Source organism: Salvia splendens, chromosome 5 (assembly GCF_004379255.2).
Source record: "Salvia splendens isolate huo1 chromosome 5, SspV2, whole genome shotgun sequence".
Taxonomy (NCBI): Eukaryota; Viridiplantae; Streptophyta; class Magnoliopsida; order Lamiales; family Lamiaceae; genus Salvia; species Salvia splendens.
The window spans coordinates 39,705,741-39,723,148 of NC_056036.1; the positions used below are offsets into that span (position 1 = coordinate 39,705,741).

At 39.3% G+C, this 17,408-nt stretch overlaps 2 protein-coding genes and 1 pseudogene across 2 annotated transcripts; 2 read left to right on the top strand and 1 right to left on the bottom strand.

Annotated features, from left to right (window-relative positions):
* The first annotated feature begins 752 nt into the window (after positions 1 to 752).
* LOC121804274 lies at positions 753 to 4,181 on the top strand (annotated as a pseudogene).
* Positions 4,182 to 11,475: 7,294 nt separating this feature from the next.
* LOC121802173 lies at positions 11,476 to 14,628 on the top strand. Its single transcript, XM_042201761.1, has 9 exons — positions 11,476 to 11,762; positions 11,840 to 12,000; positions 12,617 to 12,798; positions 12,890 to 13,174; positions 13,266 to 13,324; positions 13,427 to 13,463; positions 13,557 to 13,628; positions 13,727 to 14,054; positions 14,127 to 14,628. Exons 1-9 carry the CDS (start codon positions 11,678 to 11,680, stop codon positions 14,487 to 14,489), a joined length of 1,572 nt encoding a protein of 523 aa, XP_042057695.1. The 5' UTR covers positions 11,476 to 11,677; the 3' UTR covers positions 14,490 to 14,628.
* Positions 14,629 to 16,170: 1,542 nt separating this feature from the next.
* LOC121804275 (cyclin-dependent kinase G1-like) lies at positions 16,171 to 17,235 on the bottom strand. Its single transcript, XM_042203779.1, has one exon. The coding sequence runs from the start codon at positions 17,233 to 17,235 to the stop codon at positions 16,171 to 16,173; it is 1,065 nt and encodes a 354-aa protein (XP_042059713.1).
* Between the last annotated feature and the right edge of the window lie 173 nt (positions 17,236 to 17,408).

Genomic DNA, 17,408 nt, shown 5'->3' on the forward strand with positions numbered 1-17,408 from the left:
GAGATCAGAGGCTGGTTTCTGGTTCGTGAGGTTGTTCACGGTTGAAACCTTCGGTGCTCCCTTGGATCTGTGTTCCTGTGAATAGATCTCTGTTATTGGCGGGTGTCTGAGCCAATTTCTTCGATCTATTGTTTCTTACTTTCTGTCTCTCTTTTTTCCCTCTGTGTTTTGCACTTGATCCGTTTGGATCAGTTTACTTGTGGTTCTAACGAGTTTATCAAGTGTGCAGGTATATTAAAGCTAATCTTGGTGTTACTTAGTCCAAGACTTACTTCTGTAATAGCTATTGTGATTTTATCTGTAATAGCTGGTTTCTTGTATTAAAATCAGTCGCGTGGTTGATGGTTTGACTGAGCCATCTTGTAACAAGACCAAAGAGGTCTCGGTAATTAGTGAACCCGGAATTGTCTGATCCCTACAATGTTTAATATAAAAAAAACATTTTTGGTGATTACAAGTAACAATTATTATAATGTATAGTTTGCTCTCAATAAAAAAATATGAATGTGGTATGCTATATGTTTACAAAATTGCATATGTCAATATTAATGATTAACACTATTAATTATGGGTTTTAGTTTACCAAAATATTTTTAAAAACTGAACAGGAAATCTCACTCACTCACCATATAATCCCCTCATTTTAGCAATTATAGGTCACAACAAATTGTAACTTTATTATCCTATATATATAACATATACATTATACTCCAAACTCCACTTGAAACCAAAAAAAAAGGCAAGCATCAAGCATGTCCTTCTTCCAACAGAGCATACTAACAAGCCCAGGGTCCAAATTCGACGAAAGGCAATGGGTGGGTCGCCAAAATCCAAAAAACCCTAGACGAAGACGAAGAAAACGAAATCCCAGTTACAATCTTCGGAGTTCCAAAAGCCCTCATGGCTTCCGATCCCGATTCCTACACTCCTCACCTTGTGGCCATCGGGCCGTACCACCACCTCCGCCTCGAGCTCTACTACATGGAGCGCTACAAGGTCGCCGCCACCAAGCGCATCCAGCGAGAGCTCCACAGCGTCAAGCACCAATCCCTCGTCGACCTCCTCATCAACCACGACCTCCGCATCCGCGCCTCCTACCACCGCCCCATTCCATTCGGTCCCGAGGCCCTCGACATCTGCTTCATCTCCGAGTTCCTCCGCTGTAAGAACCAGAAGAAGATCCTCTCCAAGATCCCCTCCGGCCTCTGCCACCTCATCGACTCGTCGGGGAAGAAGACCTTGTTGGAATCGTGCTTGGTTAAACGACTTTAACTAATAATAAATATTACAAGATATTTAATTTTGTGAAATTAAATGCAATAGCGTCGATCTACGTTCCGATTAGATGACCGTAGTATATTCATTTTCTCAAATCCGATTCCCGGTGAGTGAGAAATAATATATTAAAGTTAGTCGAAATAAAGCTAGAAATGAGCTATGAGAAAAACTAAGGGATTAATTAACTGAGTGTTAATTATCCCAAATCGGGGATGATAAATTTCGTTGATGAAGTATTTAATAAGATGAATTATTATGTGTAATAATTATCATGGAATAAGATGGGTGACAGAGCCCATACGCGCGCGCGCCGCCCGCCCGCGAGCTGCGCACTATGACCTGTGCACCAGGCGCCGTGTGCCTTTGATCTTGGATCTTGGCAATTGGTCTTTGGGCTGCTCTTTAGAGCCGCTCGTTGAGGGTGGTTCAAGCCCCGCGCTCGTTGAGGGTGGTTCAAGCCCCGCTTGTTCTTTTTAGACCACCTCAAACTCCACGCTATCCCCGACGGACTCCGACTCATGGTGGTCCTGGTGATCTTAGATCTTGGCAATTGGTCTTTGGGCTGCTCTTTAGAGCCGCTCGTTGAGCGTGGTTCAAGTCCCGCTTGTTCTTTTTAGACCACCTCAAACTCCACACTATCCCCGACGGACTCCAACTCATGGTGGTCCTGGTCCACGTCATGTCCCCGCTGGACCCCGACGCATAACGGTAGACAAAAGATCCCTGCTGGACTATCCCCGACAGACTCCGACTCATGGTGGTCCTGGTCCACGTCATGTCCCCGCTGGACCCCGAAGCATAACGGGAGACAAAAGGTCCCCGATGGACCCCGACGGTCCTGCTTGTTCTTTTTAGACTACCTCAAACTCCACGCTATCCCCGACGGACTCCGACTCATGGTGGTCCTAGTCCACGTCATGTCCCCGCTAGACCCCAACGCATAACGGGAGACAAAAGGTCCCCGTTGGACTATCCCCGACGGACTCCGACTCATGGTGGTCCTGGTCCACGTCATGTCCCCGCTGGACCCCAACGCATAACGGGAGACAAAAGGTCCCCGCTGGACTATCCCCGACGGACTCCGACTCATGGTGGTCCTGGTCCACGTCATGTCCCTGCTGGACCCCGACGCATAACGGGAGACAAAAGTTACCCGCTGGACCACGACGCATAACGGGAGACAACCCCGATGGACCCCGACGGTCCATGGTGTATCCCGTCGTGTAGTGTGTCCAGATGCGTCGTGTCTCTTCAACTCCCAATGGCTAGTGCACCAGTCAGTAACCTCCGACGGTTATAGTCAAGCCATCATGACACACATAATGACTGTTGACTCCATCAATGCCCAATAGGTGGACTTGACCTATAAATAGGCAGTCGCTCCATGCATTGCAAACGATTGAATACACAACAAACTCATATCATTTGCATAGCTCTCTCCCTCTCTGCATAATCTTCCCGTCGAAGCTCTGTCCCCGCCTTACTCCCGTTCGCCGGAGCTCTGCTGGTAGCGAAGCTGCTACTTTAGAGACGAAGCCGTTTTATCTTTGGGGACGACACGCCAAACCGTAAGCACTACCAGGGCGTATCTCGTCTTGCGGAAAGAGGACTCCTCGACTCGGCTTACATCTTTACGGTTTATAGTTTTGAATTCTTCTTTGTAATTTCAATTTAGTTTATTTTCGTTTAATTTCTCCATTCTTCATTGGGTTGTATTACGCATGGTTAGTGTATCTTTGTATCATAGTTAATCTAAAACCAATGGACCTCGCATAACTCCATTCTCAGAGATCTTCTAATGCTCGAGAATCAGATTCCGTTGTTCGTCATGAGCATGCTGTTTGAGCTCCATTTCTCTTCCGAGGAAATTGAAATTGCCGATCAGAAGCTGCTGGCGGTTTTGACGTCGGTGAGCAACGATCTGTCGCCGTTCAAGGCGGCGGAGAAGACGGAGACGGTGGCGGTGAGCGAGCACGAGCACTTGCTTGATTTTCTGTACCACTTTATCGTGCCAAGAGCCGTTATATCGCTTCCGACGTGTCACGAGATTGAATTTCTCCCCGGCGGAGGCGTTCGCGAAGCCGACTCACCTCCGTAGGCTGGTTGACATGGGATGGGCGATGCTGTCGACGTTTAAATTCACCAAACTCTTGAAATTGGTGGTGAAGCTTCCATGGACGATTCTCACCAAAATACCGATTCTCAAAACAATCAAAGAACCCGTGGAAAAAGTACTCCAGGCCGCGAAAATCGAGAAAAGGAAAGACGAAGAATCATCAATGGGAGAGGATAAGCCTCCGTTGCAGGAAGAAATCGCGATCCCCTCTGTCACGCAGCTGGCAGAGGCCGGGGTCCAGTTCGCAGCGACGAACGAGGGGATCTCGGGCGTCAGATTCGACAGCAAAACCCTAACGTTCCACGTCCCGGTGATCAGCCTGGACGTGAACTCGGAGGTGGTGCTGAGGAATCTGGTGGCGTACGAGGCGTGTAGCGCATCAGGATTGGTCCTGGCGCGGTACGTGGAGCTGATGAACGGGATCATCAACACGGAGGCGGACGCGAAGTTCCTCTGCGAGAGGGGGATCATCGTGAACCATCTGAAGAGCGAAAAGGAGGTGGCGGATCTGTGGAATGGGATGAGCAAGTCGGTGAGATTGACCAAAGTGGCCTCGCTGGATGCGATGATAGCGGATGCGAATAGGGTTTACAGCAAGAGGTGGAAGGTTAGGATGGGGAAGTTGATGAGGGAGTATGTGTTTGGGTCGTGGAAGATTCTGACGTTTGTGACGGCGACAGCGATGCTCATTCTCATGATTTTGCAGGCGTTTTGCCAGGTTTATTCATGCAGTCGGATTCTTCCCATTGAAGCGGTTGAGCCCCTCCAGCCAAATGGTAATACCTAGGAAAATTGGTAGGGTTTTTATATATTTTTTCATTATAGATATGTAGGTAGACTTTTGTGTTTGGAATTGGGGTGTTTGTGTGAGGTTGTTGTTTGAGTTGGTGTGTGTGAAAACCTCGTCTTATTTAAGGTTGTCGTTTAAAAGTGAGAGCAAGAGTTACTATTATATTTGACTAGGCATGGAAAATTGGAGATAGATAATGCGCAATAATACAACTTAGTTAAGTATTATTTGCACGTCTATTATTTAATCACCACAAAAGCATGTCAGGTTTCGGACTGAATTAACTTTGGTGGGACTAATTAATTAAGGAATCTTCTTATTTGTTGCAAAGTAATCTAACTTAATTCCATGTTGCCATAATAAACTATGAGAAAATAAATTTAAAGATAACTAAAGAGAGGTTCTCTGAATTCGCTGTATAGTAATCCATCCTATCATGTAGTATAGGAGTAGGAGTACTATTATTTATGTTGAGTAGTGTGGGGTATCTAAATTTTTAAATTTTCTGTATAGATTGATACTGTGATAGGAGTGTCAATTTTATGAAATCATCATTATATGGTGTTGCTAAAACTGATTGAAATTGAAAAATTCCATTTAATTGATCATTTACCAGTTTGTCCATATAGTTGCCCAACCTATGATTCTGAATTTAAAAATATAATACTACTACTACTAGGTAGGAGACTAGGACATTGTTGCATTTAAGTATAAACTGCTGAATAAGAGGAGAGAGCTAATTGTTGGCACAGCTACACAACACCACTTACAAAAATCTGGTAATCATGTATATTTGACACAACACATAGTAAAATCAAAATATACATTGCCTTTGTACTTTGTAGGTTGAATTTTCTATGTTGAGTTTTTACTTGTTTTAGTTATCAAGACAGTTGAAAAAGGTTTTAAATTGTTTAAATATATTGAGGTTCTTGATTGAACATAGAGATTCTTTGCCTAAATATGTAGCCAGTGATTCAAGGTTCCTATGCTTTTGGATGATTAGATTGGATTTTCAATCTAGGGAGACAATTTGCAACTCTTATAGCAAAGATCTTGGATCATTAATTATATATGTCCAATTGATTCTTTACAATATCCAATATGTATTAGAGCATCCACAACGGTGGCGTCCGTCGCCACGGCGGTCCGCGCTATCCAATATGTATTAGAGCATCCACAACGGTGGCGTCCGTCGCCACGGCGGTCCGCGCCGCTGGCACGGACGCCAACCGCCGCCGCTGCGCTCGCGCCGCTGGCAAGGGGCTGCTCGATTCATCGAGCAGCGCCGTGCCAGCGAGCAGCTGACGTGGCGCGCCCTCATTCTTCAACGGCATAGCCGTTGTGTTTAAATTTTTTTTAAATCGGTTTTAAATTAAAAAAACCGATAAAAAAAAATCACTTCCCAAAAAAATTATATCCGTTTATAACCGTTTTTTCCCACTTTTTAATTTTTTTTACCCCAAAAATACACACTTTCATCTATAAATACCCCTAATTTCACTCCCAAAAATTCACATCAAACTACACAATTCTCATCATCATTCTCTCATCTCCATTCTCATCTTCAATCTATCATATCCATTTTCATCTTCATTCTCTCACACCCTACAACACCACTATGTCCGGTCACGACGATAACCCAAGCGGCTCCCACGGTTGAAACCCCGAATGGTTCGGTTCACAACCGTTTCCTAGTCCGTTTCGGCCCCTCCTCTCACCCAAGATTCGGGCGTTCCGGGTGGCTACCGGCCATACCCGGTCGACGACCAAGGTGGCTCCGATGGGCGATACGGGTGGACACCGGAGCCTAGGCCTCCCGTCCCTTCCCAAACTCCGACTCCTCCATCTCACGCCGGTGTCCGCACACTGTACTCACCGGCGGAGATGGATAGATTGTTCAAGGCGTACTTGGAAATATCTGAAGATGCGGTGGTTGGCACGAACCAATCCGGCGATCACTTTTGGTGGCGCGTCTCTCGGCGGTACAATGCAAACCGGCCGCCGGGAACGATCGAGCGCAACGAGAGTATGGTGCGCAACTGCATCGGCCGAGCCAACGACGAAATTGGCAAGTTCAATGGCTATTTCCTCCAGGAGTCGCAGAATGCCGGGAGCGGCCGGAGCGAGGTCGACATCATCACTGCGGCGCTGAGCACCTACCAATCCATGAACGGTAAGTCGTTCAAGTACCTAAATGTTTGGCAGGAAACGAGGACGCACCCGAAGTATCTGGGAGGCGTAACATCCTCCTCTAGCGGCTCCTCCAAACGGTCACGGTCGGCATCCCTATCCGACGCCGACGAAGAAGTGGCTAGCCAACTCGCCGAAGCTAACTTGGGTAGCCCCGACGCCGGACCAAGCGGTTCCCGACGCCGACCGCAAGGAAGGAAGAAGGCGGCGGCCGAACGCCGTCGCGCCCCGACTCCATCTGCCCCCGCTCCCGAACCCGCACCCTATGTTCCACCTTCACCCCCGAACAACTCGTTGTGGGCCCTTTTGGCCCAACTCAATATGGCCGATAGGTCATCTATGACCCCCACACAACTTCAAACGCACGAGACCATGATATTGGGTCTCCAAAAACAATTGGGGTTGGTGCCGCCGGATGCGTAGTCTTCCTCGGGTAATATTAGCTAATAATTGTGTAATTTTTAATTTTTAGGATTTTAATTATGTAATTTTTAATTTTTAGTATTTTAATTATGTAATTTTTAATTTTTAGGATTTTAATTATGTAATTTTTAATTTTTAGGATTTTAATTATGTCCTTTTTATTTTATTTGTAATTTGTAATATTTATTGTGGTTTTTTAATGAATTTTAGTATTATGAAAATGTTTTTGTGTAATTGAATTTTAAATTAATTGTGCTCGTCCTTACGGAAGAGCACAGTTGTGGGTGTTGTGCTCTTGCCAGAGAGCAGGCAGAAAAAGTGGGGTCGGGCTCACAACCGTGCCGCTGGCAAGAGCACGGTTGTGGATGCTCTTAGGTGCTACATATATCTCACAAAATTTGATGTAGCTGAACTTTAAAATCGGAAGTGATGTTTATTTTAAATGATTAATAATATGACTACACAAAAATAATATTATATCCATCCTCTATTACGTGTCTCAGTTTTCTATTTTAATTTAATATGTACGTTGTTAATTGTTCTATTTTTTTAGTAGAATTCTCATTCCATTTAATCATTTTATTCGCCTGTTATTATAATACTAATATAAAGTATGATTTATACTCCCCATTTTTTAAAAATAACAATTATTTCCATTTTGGATCGTTCCTTAAGAATATAAACTTTAGATTCTTTCTATTTTAAGACATGGACCTATCAATCCACTAACTCTACTTCCACTACTTTTTCTCTTCCTCTCTCTTACTTTACTCATTTTTCTTTTCATCTCTCTTACTTTACCAATTCTCCTCACTTACTTTACCAATTGTGCATTAAAACTCATGACATTTCAAATGTTTCTATTTTTTGAATACGGAGGGAGTATAACATTAATTTTTTCAATCCAATTTTTTTTATATATTTTTAAAAATTTATGCCTAATTAAAATGAGATATATATTAACAGATTGAGGGAGTAGCAGTAAGAATGCCAAATCAACTCTGAGGTACACATCCCTTGAAAAAAAAGAACTCTCGAGTACATTGATTGGATATTGATTTTTAACATTTGGGCTTCAAAAAATATTAACTCAATGGGCTTAGCACATAATTTATTGATTGGGCTAAAGAAGCTTGCATTCATTTAATGAATAGAGAACATGAATGAATAATATGGAAAACAAATCTTTAAGGCTCTTTTTAACTGTCCATTGGTTGAATCCAAATCTCGTTTGGGTCACTCACGTATTTCACTTTTACATGAATACCTTTTTATTCTCCCATTCTTTAAAAATATAAAATTGAATATCACAATTTTATTTGCATATTTGATTACTTTGTAATCGATTTTGAATCCAGAATTTCCAAATACGAGTATCAAAATTTTGAATTAAGCGGAATTCTACGATTCATTTACAACTCTAATTCCCATATATATATATATATATATATATATATAGGATTGTGATCAAGATAGAACCATTCTTAAACGTAGAACCATTCTTAAACGTAGAACAAATGCCAAACGGAGGTCGTTAGATCTTTTAATCCAATGGTGTTGATTTGCACAACAACTTCCCATTACAACCAAAACTATTATTAATGGGTGAATGCAGAGAAGTGAAAAAATAAAGCATGCATGGACTCTTCTTCGTTTCATTCATTCTTCCATCAACATGTGAGTTTTTTCACATGTTCAGTCCGGAATGTCGTGAAAACATAGTCTAATATGTATGATTTTTAATCTTGACCGTCATTTTTTCCTCATCCAATGAATAAAATATGTAGAGTTCTAGGTTCTACACTTAAGAATGGTTCTATCTTTAACGCAACCCTATATATATATATATATGCTGGAGTACTATATTTTATCTTAAATTGGGGGAAAATATAAATTTCTAAAGCTATGCTAATCGTATAATGCAACTTGAGTTTCAGAATTCAATAAAATAGTACTACGAACTTCTATCCTTTGGACTTTGAGTGGTCGAGTTGATAGAACTTGGTGGTGCTATAAAAATTAGTTCGATAAAAGGTATAAAATGGTTAGACAAAAGAATAAATATTTCTTTCTGCACTTGTTTTTATTGATCATTATCTACCATCAATATTATAACCGGAAAAGGCTAAGGAATGGGAGATATAAATAATTAAATAAACATGATTAAGAGCCATTTGCCATTATTAACTACACCAGCCATTTAGTTGTTACGAATTATTTAGAGTACAATGACAATTACTCGTTACCTACAACGTCAAATTAATGTTTTAATTCAAATTTGTTTAAATCAAACTGCAACTAATTTCAACAAGAATCAAGATTGAAAGTATGGACAAATAATTTTGTATATTTATAAATAAAGTAATCGAAATAATAAAATGAATGCAAATGACCCAATAGGAGTACATCACATTATTGAAGCAACGTCGTTTTATCCCTCTTTTAATAGCTTGCTTAATTAGCTCCCTATACCATCTTAATTAAGATGACTTCTCGAAACATTATGCAAGATTTACGTTATTAATTTGCTTACTTTTACGATATACCTTACGTTTATATGGAGTATATTATTTGATGAAATGACGTTTAATTGTCTAGTATTGCGGTTGGTGTAGTTGGCCCATTTATTTTTCTTGTTGCTAATTAATACTACTAATAACTTAGGGAATGGTAAAAATATAATTAATAATAATATATCGCAATATTAATTAATTATATATAAAACTTAGCCGATGTTAAAATATAAGTGGGTCATAAGCATAATCAAATACAATTAAAAATAGATTGAAACTAATTCAAATTTAATGAATAGTATATTATAATTAAAATATTAAAATTAATTAATTACTTTCAAGAATATATGATTAAATTGTGTTATTTTGAAATGGAAAGACGATTATTAGCAGGGGCGTATACACATAGGAACAACATAATCGTCAACACACAATTAAATAGATACAGAAATGTTATATAAGGTGAAGAAGTTCAACAAAAATTATGATGGCACGAATGCGTGGTACATTGAAATAGAAAGACTACAGATGGTAGAAGACAGGTAGCGGAATTGTTTGCAATGATGAATTAAGTAAAAACGCGTTAGTAATTAATGAAAGAAACACCTGGAAATTAACTTTAATTATTAAATATTTATCTTCATAGTATTCCTTATTTGTTCCACGTAATCTATCGTATCAACTAATTGTTTTGTTATTAATGTGACACCTTTTTTTATTAATAAAATATCTACCTCACATTGTACTAAACTAATGGGATATTTAATACTAGTATTACACACTAGATAGATGGAAAACTTTCGTGAATTGAAATCTTACTAAACTCGTGAGATATTTAATATTGAGTTTAATACATCTGTGGAGCATCTTTTGGGAGATTATTATTTTTCTTAATTTTATAAATATTTACCCACGTTTTTTGGGCACTCTTTTTGTCCTATAAAATTAATCCTTTATTCTTTTCCGAATCATACTAAATTTCGTTATTTGGTTACAGTGAAATTGTTATTTTACTAAAATAATATTGTAACCGTTCGTTTTGAATTGTCATATTTTGATTAACATAAGTTTTAATAAATGTATAAAAGTGGATAGAAAAAAAATAATTGTTTAGATTCATAATAAAATACTCCTATAGTACAAGATAGAATGAAAATAGTAAAATGGAAATCCACTTAAAAAAAAATTTAACAGTGATAAATATTTTAAAATGATAAATTCGGAATATTTAACTACATACCTAGTGAAAAAAAACAATCAATGTAAGAGCATCTCCAGACTCCAAGGGAGAAAGGTAAATTGAGAAGATATATTTCTCATTTACCTTCTCAAAAAGATAATTATACCATCTTAAAAAGTAATGTACTCCAAGGAAATAAGGTAAATTAAAAAGGCAAATATAAATAACTAACATTTTATTATTTATACCAAAAAGAGGTAAAGATATCTTCTCAAAATGAAAGAAGGTATAATACCTCCTCATATACCCTTTCCATTAGAGCATGAATTTTTATGAAGAAAAAGTAAATATGGTAATTATTTTCCTTTACTTTTTTATTTACCATTTCCCTTGGAGATGCTCTAACTACATGCCGAGTTTCAAGTAATGATAACAAGAGAAAATGTTTATTTCCCTACTACACTCTCTCTTAACAAACAATACCTTCTTTTCATTATTAAGAATGCAAAATGTACAACAAAGTAAATTAAAATCATACTCCCTCCGTCCCGCACTACTCGCACTTATTTCCTTTTTGGGCGTCCCAAGTTACTTGCACTCTTTCCATTTTTAGTAAAAATTTTCACCTACAGCCGTCATTTTTTACTTTCCTATATACTCATTCCTTAATCTTCGTGCCGAAAAGGAAAGGGGCGAGTAGCCCGGGACGGAGGGAGTATAAAAATTAAATCAGTTTTACTCCTAAGTAATACTGGTAGTTCAAATAAAATTTCAGCAGATATTGACATTATTTGAATGTTTTTTTCCATTTTCTTAGATGTTTTTCAAACTATTTTATTCCATCAGACATAGTTGACCTTTGTTTCGTATGTGTAGTAAAATTCATTAAAATATTAGTTATCCTAAGTTTTGATATGTGAATAAACAAAGGAAAAGTTTCTTAGTAATATACACGTTTTGGCCACTCACTCGCTACATTCCATTTACACAGATTTTCTTATTTCCTTTCTCTTCAAACATACGTTAGTAGTAAAACATTCTGGAAAATAATCAACCAAACCAGTCCACCGCGTCCTTCACCAACCAGACAGAGAGCTTCCTTCCAACACTCCGAATCAATATACACACACAACCCATTTTTATTTACGCACAATTTTACACCCACATTCCGCCCCAACGCCAAGATGCTCAGTTTCAACACCAAAGCTTCTTCTTTTCTCGCTCTAGCAGCGTTAATCCTCTTCTTCCTCACATTCTTCTCATCGCCTGGTACTTTTCATCAACTGGGATTTTGTCAAAATTCATTTTTTTTATTAATCTGACAACCCTTTTGATATGACTTGCAGCGGATGCGGCAATCGGCGGCGGCGTCGTTGCGCGGCGCTCTGTTTTGGAAAATGAAACGGTTTTAGTGCTGGCTAAGGAGAGAACGCGTAGAAAGGATCCGCTTGATGACCGTAGATACTATACAGGAGGCTGGAATATCACCAATAAACATTACTTTGCTGTAAGAAATTCTATTTTTTTTGGTGTTTTATGTTGCTTAAATTTGTTTTTTTTTTCCGAATTTTGAGGCAATCTAGTTATAAGCAAACGCTTTTTTTTTGTGCTGTGTTTGAAACAGAGCTTTGGATATAATATTATTTTCTTGTATATGACTGTTTCATTAGGTTTTGTTGTTGGAATTAAGTTTATGTCAAATGGTGGAGGAGTGGTCCCTTGCTGACCAGCAACATCATGTAGTCATGTTATTCATGCATAGCATTACTAGAGTTGACTAGCTACCATGGATTTTGATTTCTTTACCCTCATTTTTGTGATTTTTTTGGGGCTGGAGATAGTGGTCCTTCTGTTTTCTGGACTTATGTACTCAAATTGGGACTCAATGTCTAAGAAAATAATGTTTACTGCTGCTTCATTGGAGATCTAAAAGGTTTTAATAGATAAAATTTGTTCAAAGAGATCAATTCTCAGTCTTTGATTAAAGATTAATTAGCTTCTGCAAGGTCTGAAATTTGTTAGTTTGCGTCTATAAACATTAGTAAAATAAATAAGAACATTTCGAATGGACCCTAATTCTCTATTTTGGAATTTTTTGTTTTCTCTTCTCTCTGTTGATGCAGTCTGTGCTTTATACTGGCACTCCTCTGTTTCTTGTTGCTGCTTTCTGGTTTGTGCTATTCGGGGTCTTCTTGCTGCTGGCTTGTATGTATGTCTGCTGCTGCAGACGTCGCAGTTATGGCTATTCACGCGCTGCCTATGCTCTCTCACTCATTCTTTTGACACTGTTCACAATTGCTGCAATGTAAGCCTTCTCCTTTTAAAATTTTACGCCATCTATGCTCGAACTCTTCATGTTGAATCTCATTCCTATTGCTTTTTTACCCGTGCATCAGAATTGGTGCTATTGTTCTATACACTGGCCAAGCGAAGTTTCACAATAGTACAAAAGATACATTAGAATATGTGCTGGGACAAGCAGATTCCACTGTCGGAAATCTGAAAAGTTTTTCGAATTATCTCACTAATGCTAAGACGGTTGGAGTAGGTCAAGTTTTTCTTCCTAAAGATGTGCAGAGCAACATTGACAATGTCAACGCGTTGGTTACCTCTGCTGCCGACACTCTTGAAAGTGCAACAAAGAATAATAAGGATGACATATTCAACTATTTGGATACTGTGTGAGTATCTTGCACCTAATTGCTTTGTTCGTTCATATTTTTCTCAATGTCGTATATATCTTTTACCTTGGGTCTGTTTTACGACTTGCAGGGGGTTGATACTCATTATAGTAGCTGCTGTAATGCTTACCCTTGCTTTTCTTGGTTTCTGTAAGTATCTGATTCCTTCAATTTGTGATTCTTGAAATTAATGGTGCTTTTCCAAACAAATGAAGTTTGCTGATATTAGCTGATTTGTGTTATCTGGTGCAGTGTTATCCGTTTCAGGCCTACAGTTTCTCGTCTACATGTGAGTGAAACTCAAGCATATGTCACATACATAAACCTGTTGTTAACTTCAGTTATACAGTACAATTTTAAAGCCCTATGCTATTTTTTGTAGATTGGTCATCATCGGTTGGATCCTCGTTGCACTCACTTTCATCTTGTGTGGCGTATTCCTTGTTCTTCACAAGTAAGTGCCATCTTCTCGATCTTTTTATCTTCAATAGAAAAGAATTTTTCCTTCTTTCCTGTTTGAAATGCTAACTAGGCATATTCCTTATATTTTAGTGTGATGGGTGATACGTGTGTGGCCATGAACGAATGGGTCGTTAACCCAACGGCTCACACTGCATTGGACAAAATTATCCCATGTGTGGACACAGCTACCGCTGAAGAAGCACGCTCCCAAAGCAAAGAAGTGACCTTCCAAGTGGTTCACCTTGTGAATGGGTTCATCGCTAATGTATCCAATGTCAACCTACCTCCTATCGCTGGACGTTTGTCGTACAACCAATCTGGTCCGTTGGTGCCTCTTCTGTGCAATCCGTATAATCCTGACAAGACAGACCGCAAAGCATGCATTCCGGGTGAAGTTGGCTTCACAAATGCAACACAGGTAAACTGCTCATCCTTTTCCTAAGATCAACTAGTAAGGTTGAGTCAGGTTTACGAATTGGGTATGATACAGGTTTGGAAGAATTTCGAATGTCAAGTTGCAAACAACAAATGCACGACAGTGGGGCGGCTAATGCCAAGTATGTATGATCAGATGAGTGGAGCTGTGAATGTGAGCTATGGGCTGTACCATTATGGGCCGTTCCTGACCGACCTAGTGGACTGCACGTTTGTACGAGACACCTTTGCCACAATACACAAGGATCACTGCCCAGATTTGAGACTCTACAGCAAGTTGGTGTACATTGGTTTGGTGAAGGTCTCTGCTGCAGTCATGTTATCTCTCGTATTTTGGATGGTCTATGCACGAGAGAGGCGTCATCGCAAGTATATGAGGCTCGCAGACGCTGCTGCATCAGCTCAAGCTACCAAATAGCCCTGAGATGATCAAGATTGGCATGATAGCAGATTTACATTTGTCAATGTACATTGTTTTTGGCCTGTATTTAAGTATAAATTTTTTAGTGAGTTTTATTGTTTTAATTAATTAAAAGAGAAGATTTACTATTGGTTAAGAATGAATACTTGTGATTATTTTTTATTTTAATGAGGTTTTGTTAAAAATATTTGCAGTGATTATATATGGTGAATAATCAATAAAAACTCAATTGAGTTACAAGAACGACACCTATGTTTGCAAATCTCAATTTCCTATTCTGAAATTCTTTTTTTTTTAAAGTAACAGCTTTATCAACTACAAACACAGAAGAACACGTTTCCACACATACAGTTACACACATTCACCTTTTTTCTGTGGAGAAGAATGTTGACAGAAGAGTTGCCTGAATTTCTCATAAACTACTCACTGTTTAATCAATTATCACCTTTTTATTCTTATTTTAACACAATTGAAATAGTAAGACTGTATTTGGGATTGAATCTGTACCTCAAATCAATTACTATCATTTATGCAATCCCTTTTCACTCTCTGATCAATGAAATATTTGCTAATCAATTAAACTGTATCATATGAAAAGAACAATATTCAACAACTCGTGGAAGATACTACAAGCAAAATCTTTAAGAGCATCACATTAATAAGCAGCACCACTATACAAGCACAGATTTTCTAACAGTAATATATGCAGTACTAAACCAACACAATTACCTGATTAGCAAACCCTCAAAACAGAACTGAGACAACCACACTTCCATAATGCTCAGCAGCCATAACATAGAACAAACAGCAACTCCATAGCCTTTCTTTATCAAAACTAACAGCTTTATCAACTCAGGAGCCCTTTTTGGGATTGAATCTGTGCCTCAAATCACATGAGGGTTGTGAGATGAAAGCTCTGGTTTTGGGTTTGATGGCAAAGCAAGAAGCCCTTTTGATTGGGAGCAAATCATCCTCACATCCTCCACTACCAGTCAACCCCATTTGATCACTTAGTTCATCAACTGACGTTGGGTCATTGGGAGACAAGGTAACACCAATTCACCAGCTCTATCACCATCCCTAAGCCAATCTGGCATCATATAGAACTCATCCTCCTCAGTTTCCTCTTTGGGCCTCAACTACACTAGGCAGTGTCAGAATCCACATAACACTGATCATTAAGTAAATAAGAACCAAACATTTTTTAAACAAATCTAACAGCTTTATCAATTATAAACACAGAAGCCCCTTTTTTGGGATTGAATCTGTGCCTCAAATCACATGAGGGTTGTGAGATGAAACCTCTTGTTTTGGGGTTTCGTAGCAAACACAGAAGCCCCTTTTCTGGGATTGAATCTGTGCCTCAATTACTTTCCACTTTTGATTTCCTCACAGCTTTTAGGCATAGACAAATTGTCAAGATTCAATTTTTATGAACTGAACAGAGGAGGAAAGTTCAGAGAGCGATGATAAAGATAAGGTGGACCATGATTCTGCTCAGTGAGGAATAAAGGAAGAAACACAAATATTATAATAGAAACAAATGGGATTCTTGAATTCATATTTAAACAAATTTACAAATTATGGCTATATTCACCAAAAGAATACTAAATACATGGAATGTCAGTAGCTAGCTAAGCAGCAACTACACTACCACCACTATTTATATACTCCCCAACTAAGAGATATAAAATCTCGGTTTCTCCATGTATTGAGTAGGAGTCAATCCATCAGCCAACCAAGCATGATTCAAAGCAGATTGTGATGTGATTCTCTTGGTTGGATCACAAGTCAACAGCCCCTTTAGGAGATCAAATCCATCATCAGAAAGCATGTACTTTGCAGATGAAATTGTAGCATCAACATTGTTGTTATCTGGATGACCAAGAATACAATATATCTCGTGCAACTGATCTTCCTTGGATTTCCCTCTAAAGAGCACTTTCCTCAACAACATCTCCGCCATTACACATCCCACCGCCCACATATCCACCGCAAACGAATAGCTCTTCTCTCCAAGAAGCAGCTCAGGCGCCATGTACCACAATGTCCCCACAGTAGACTCAGATTCCTCCCCAAACCTCATCGACAGCCCGAAGTCACATATCTTTAACTCTCCTCCTTTGTTGACAAGGATGTTGGAGGGCTTGAGATCCCTATGCAGAACTCGGTTTTGGTGGAGAAAGTTGACGCCTTGGATCAATTGCTTCATCAACATCTTGACTTGAGGAATTGGGAGGACCTCTTTCACCATGTATCCTCTCAGATCAAAGTCCATATGCTCCATCACCAAGTAAAGGCCGCTGCAAGCATCCACTGAGACTTCCTTGAATCCAATGATGGAGGGATGTTTGCCGCCGAGAGATTGAAGGATGTTGATCTCAGACAGAAAACTACCACTACCACTAAACTGCTTCTTCATAGCCCATATTTGGGAGGTATGCTTGTGTTGAACTTTGTAGACTACACCAAACGAGCCCGAACTGATCTTCCCCAAACATTCATAGCCATTAACAATTGGATAATCAGGAAGCCGTCCCCTTTTGTTGCTGAATTCTTCCTCTGAACTGCATTGCAACTTCCGCTTCTTCCCATTGTGCGAGCACATGGTTTCAGGCCAAACGCTAATTGTTTTCTTGATAACAATGCCTTTTGGGGCCTTGGATTTGCAAGCAGTCTTTCTTCCGCGGAAAAGGGCGAACCCATCATCGGTGTTGGTGTTGTTTCGGACATGAGCAGCCATTGATTTTTCAAGAAGCTCTGTTCGATAAACAAATACGAGAAGGAGAAATCAGAAATCTTGATCTCGCGGTCGGTGAGATTGAAGGATGAGAATTGAGAGGGAGGGAGGGAGATTTTAAAGTTGCTTGAGTTTCAAGTCTGAATCTTGGATGAAATATAAAGGAAAGTCAGGGT

Excerpts from the sequence above, each read along its gene's own strand:
- LOC121802173 (XM_042201761.1), top strand. The coding sequence starts at position 11,678 with ATGCTCAGTTTCAACACCAAAGCTTCTTCTTTTCTCGCTCTAGCAGCG. Across the intron at positions 13,325-13,426 it reads CCTTGCTTTTCTTGGTTTCT|TGTTATCCGTTTCAGGCCTA; the intron begins GTAAGTATCTGA and ends TATCTGGTGCAG. Across the intron at positions 13,629-13,726 it reads GTATTCCTTGTTCTTCACAA|TGTGATGGGTGATACGTGTG; the intron begins GTAAGTGCCATC and ends CTTATATTTTAG.
- LOC121804275 (XM_042203779.1), bottom strand. The coding sequence starts at position 17,235 with ATGGCTGCTCATGTCCGAAACAACACCAACACCGATGATGGGTTCGCC.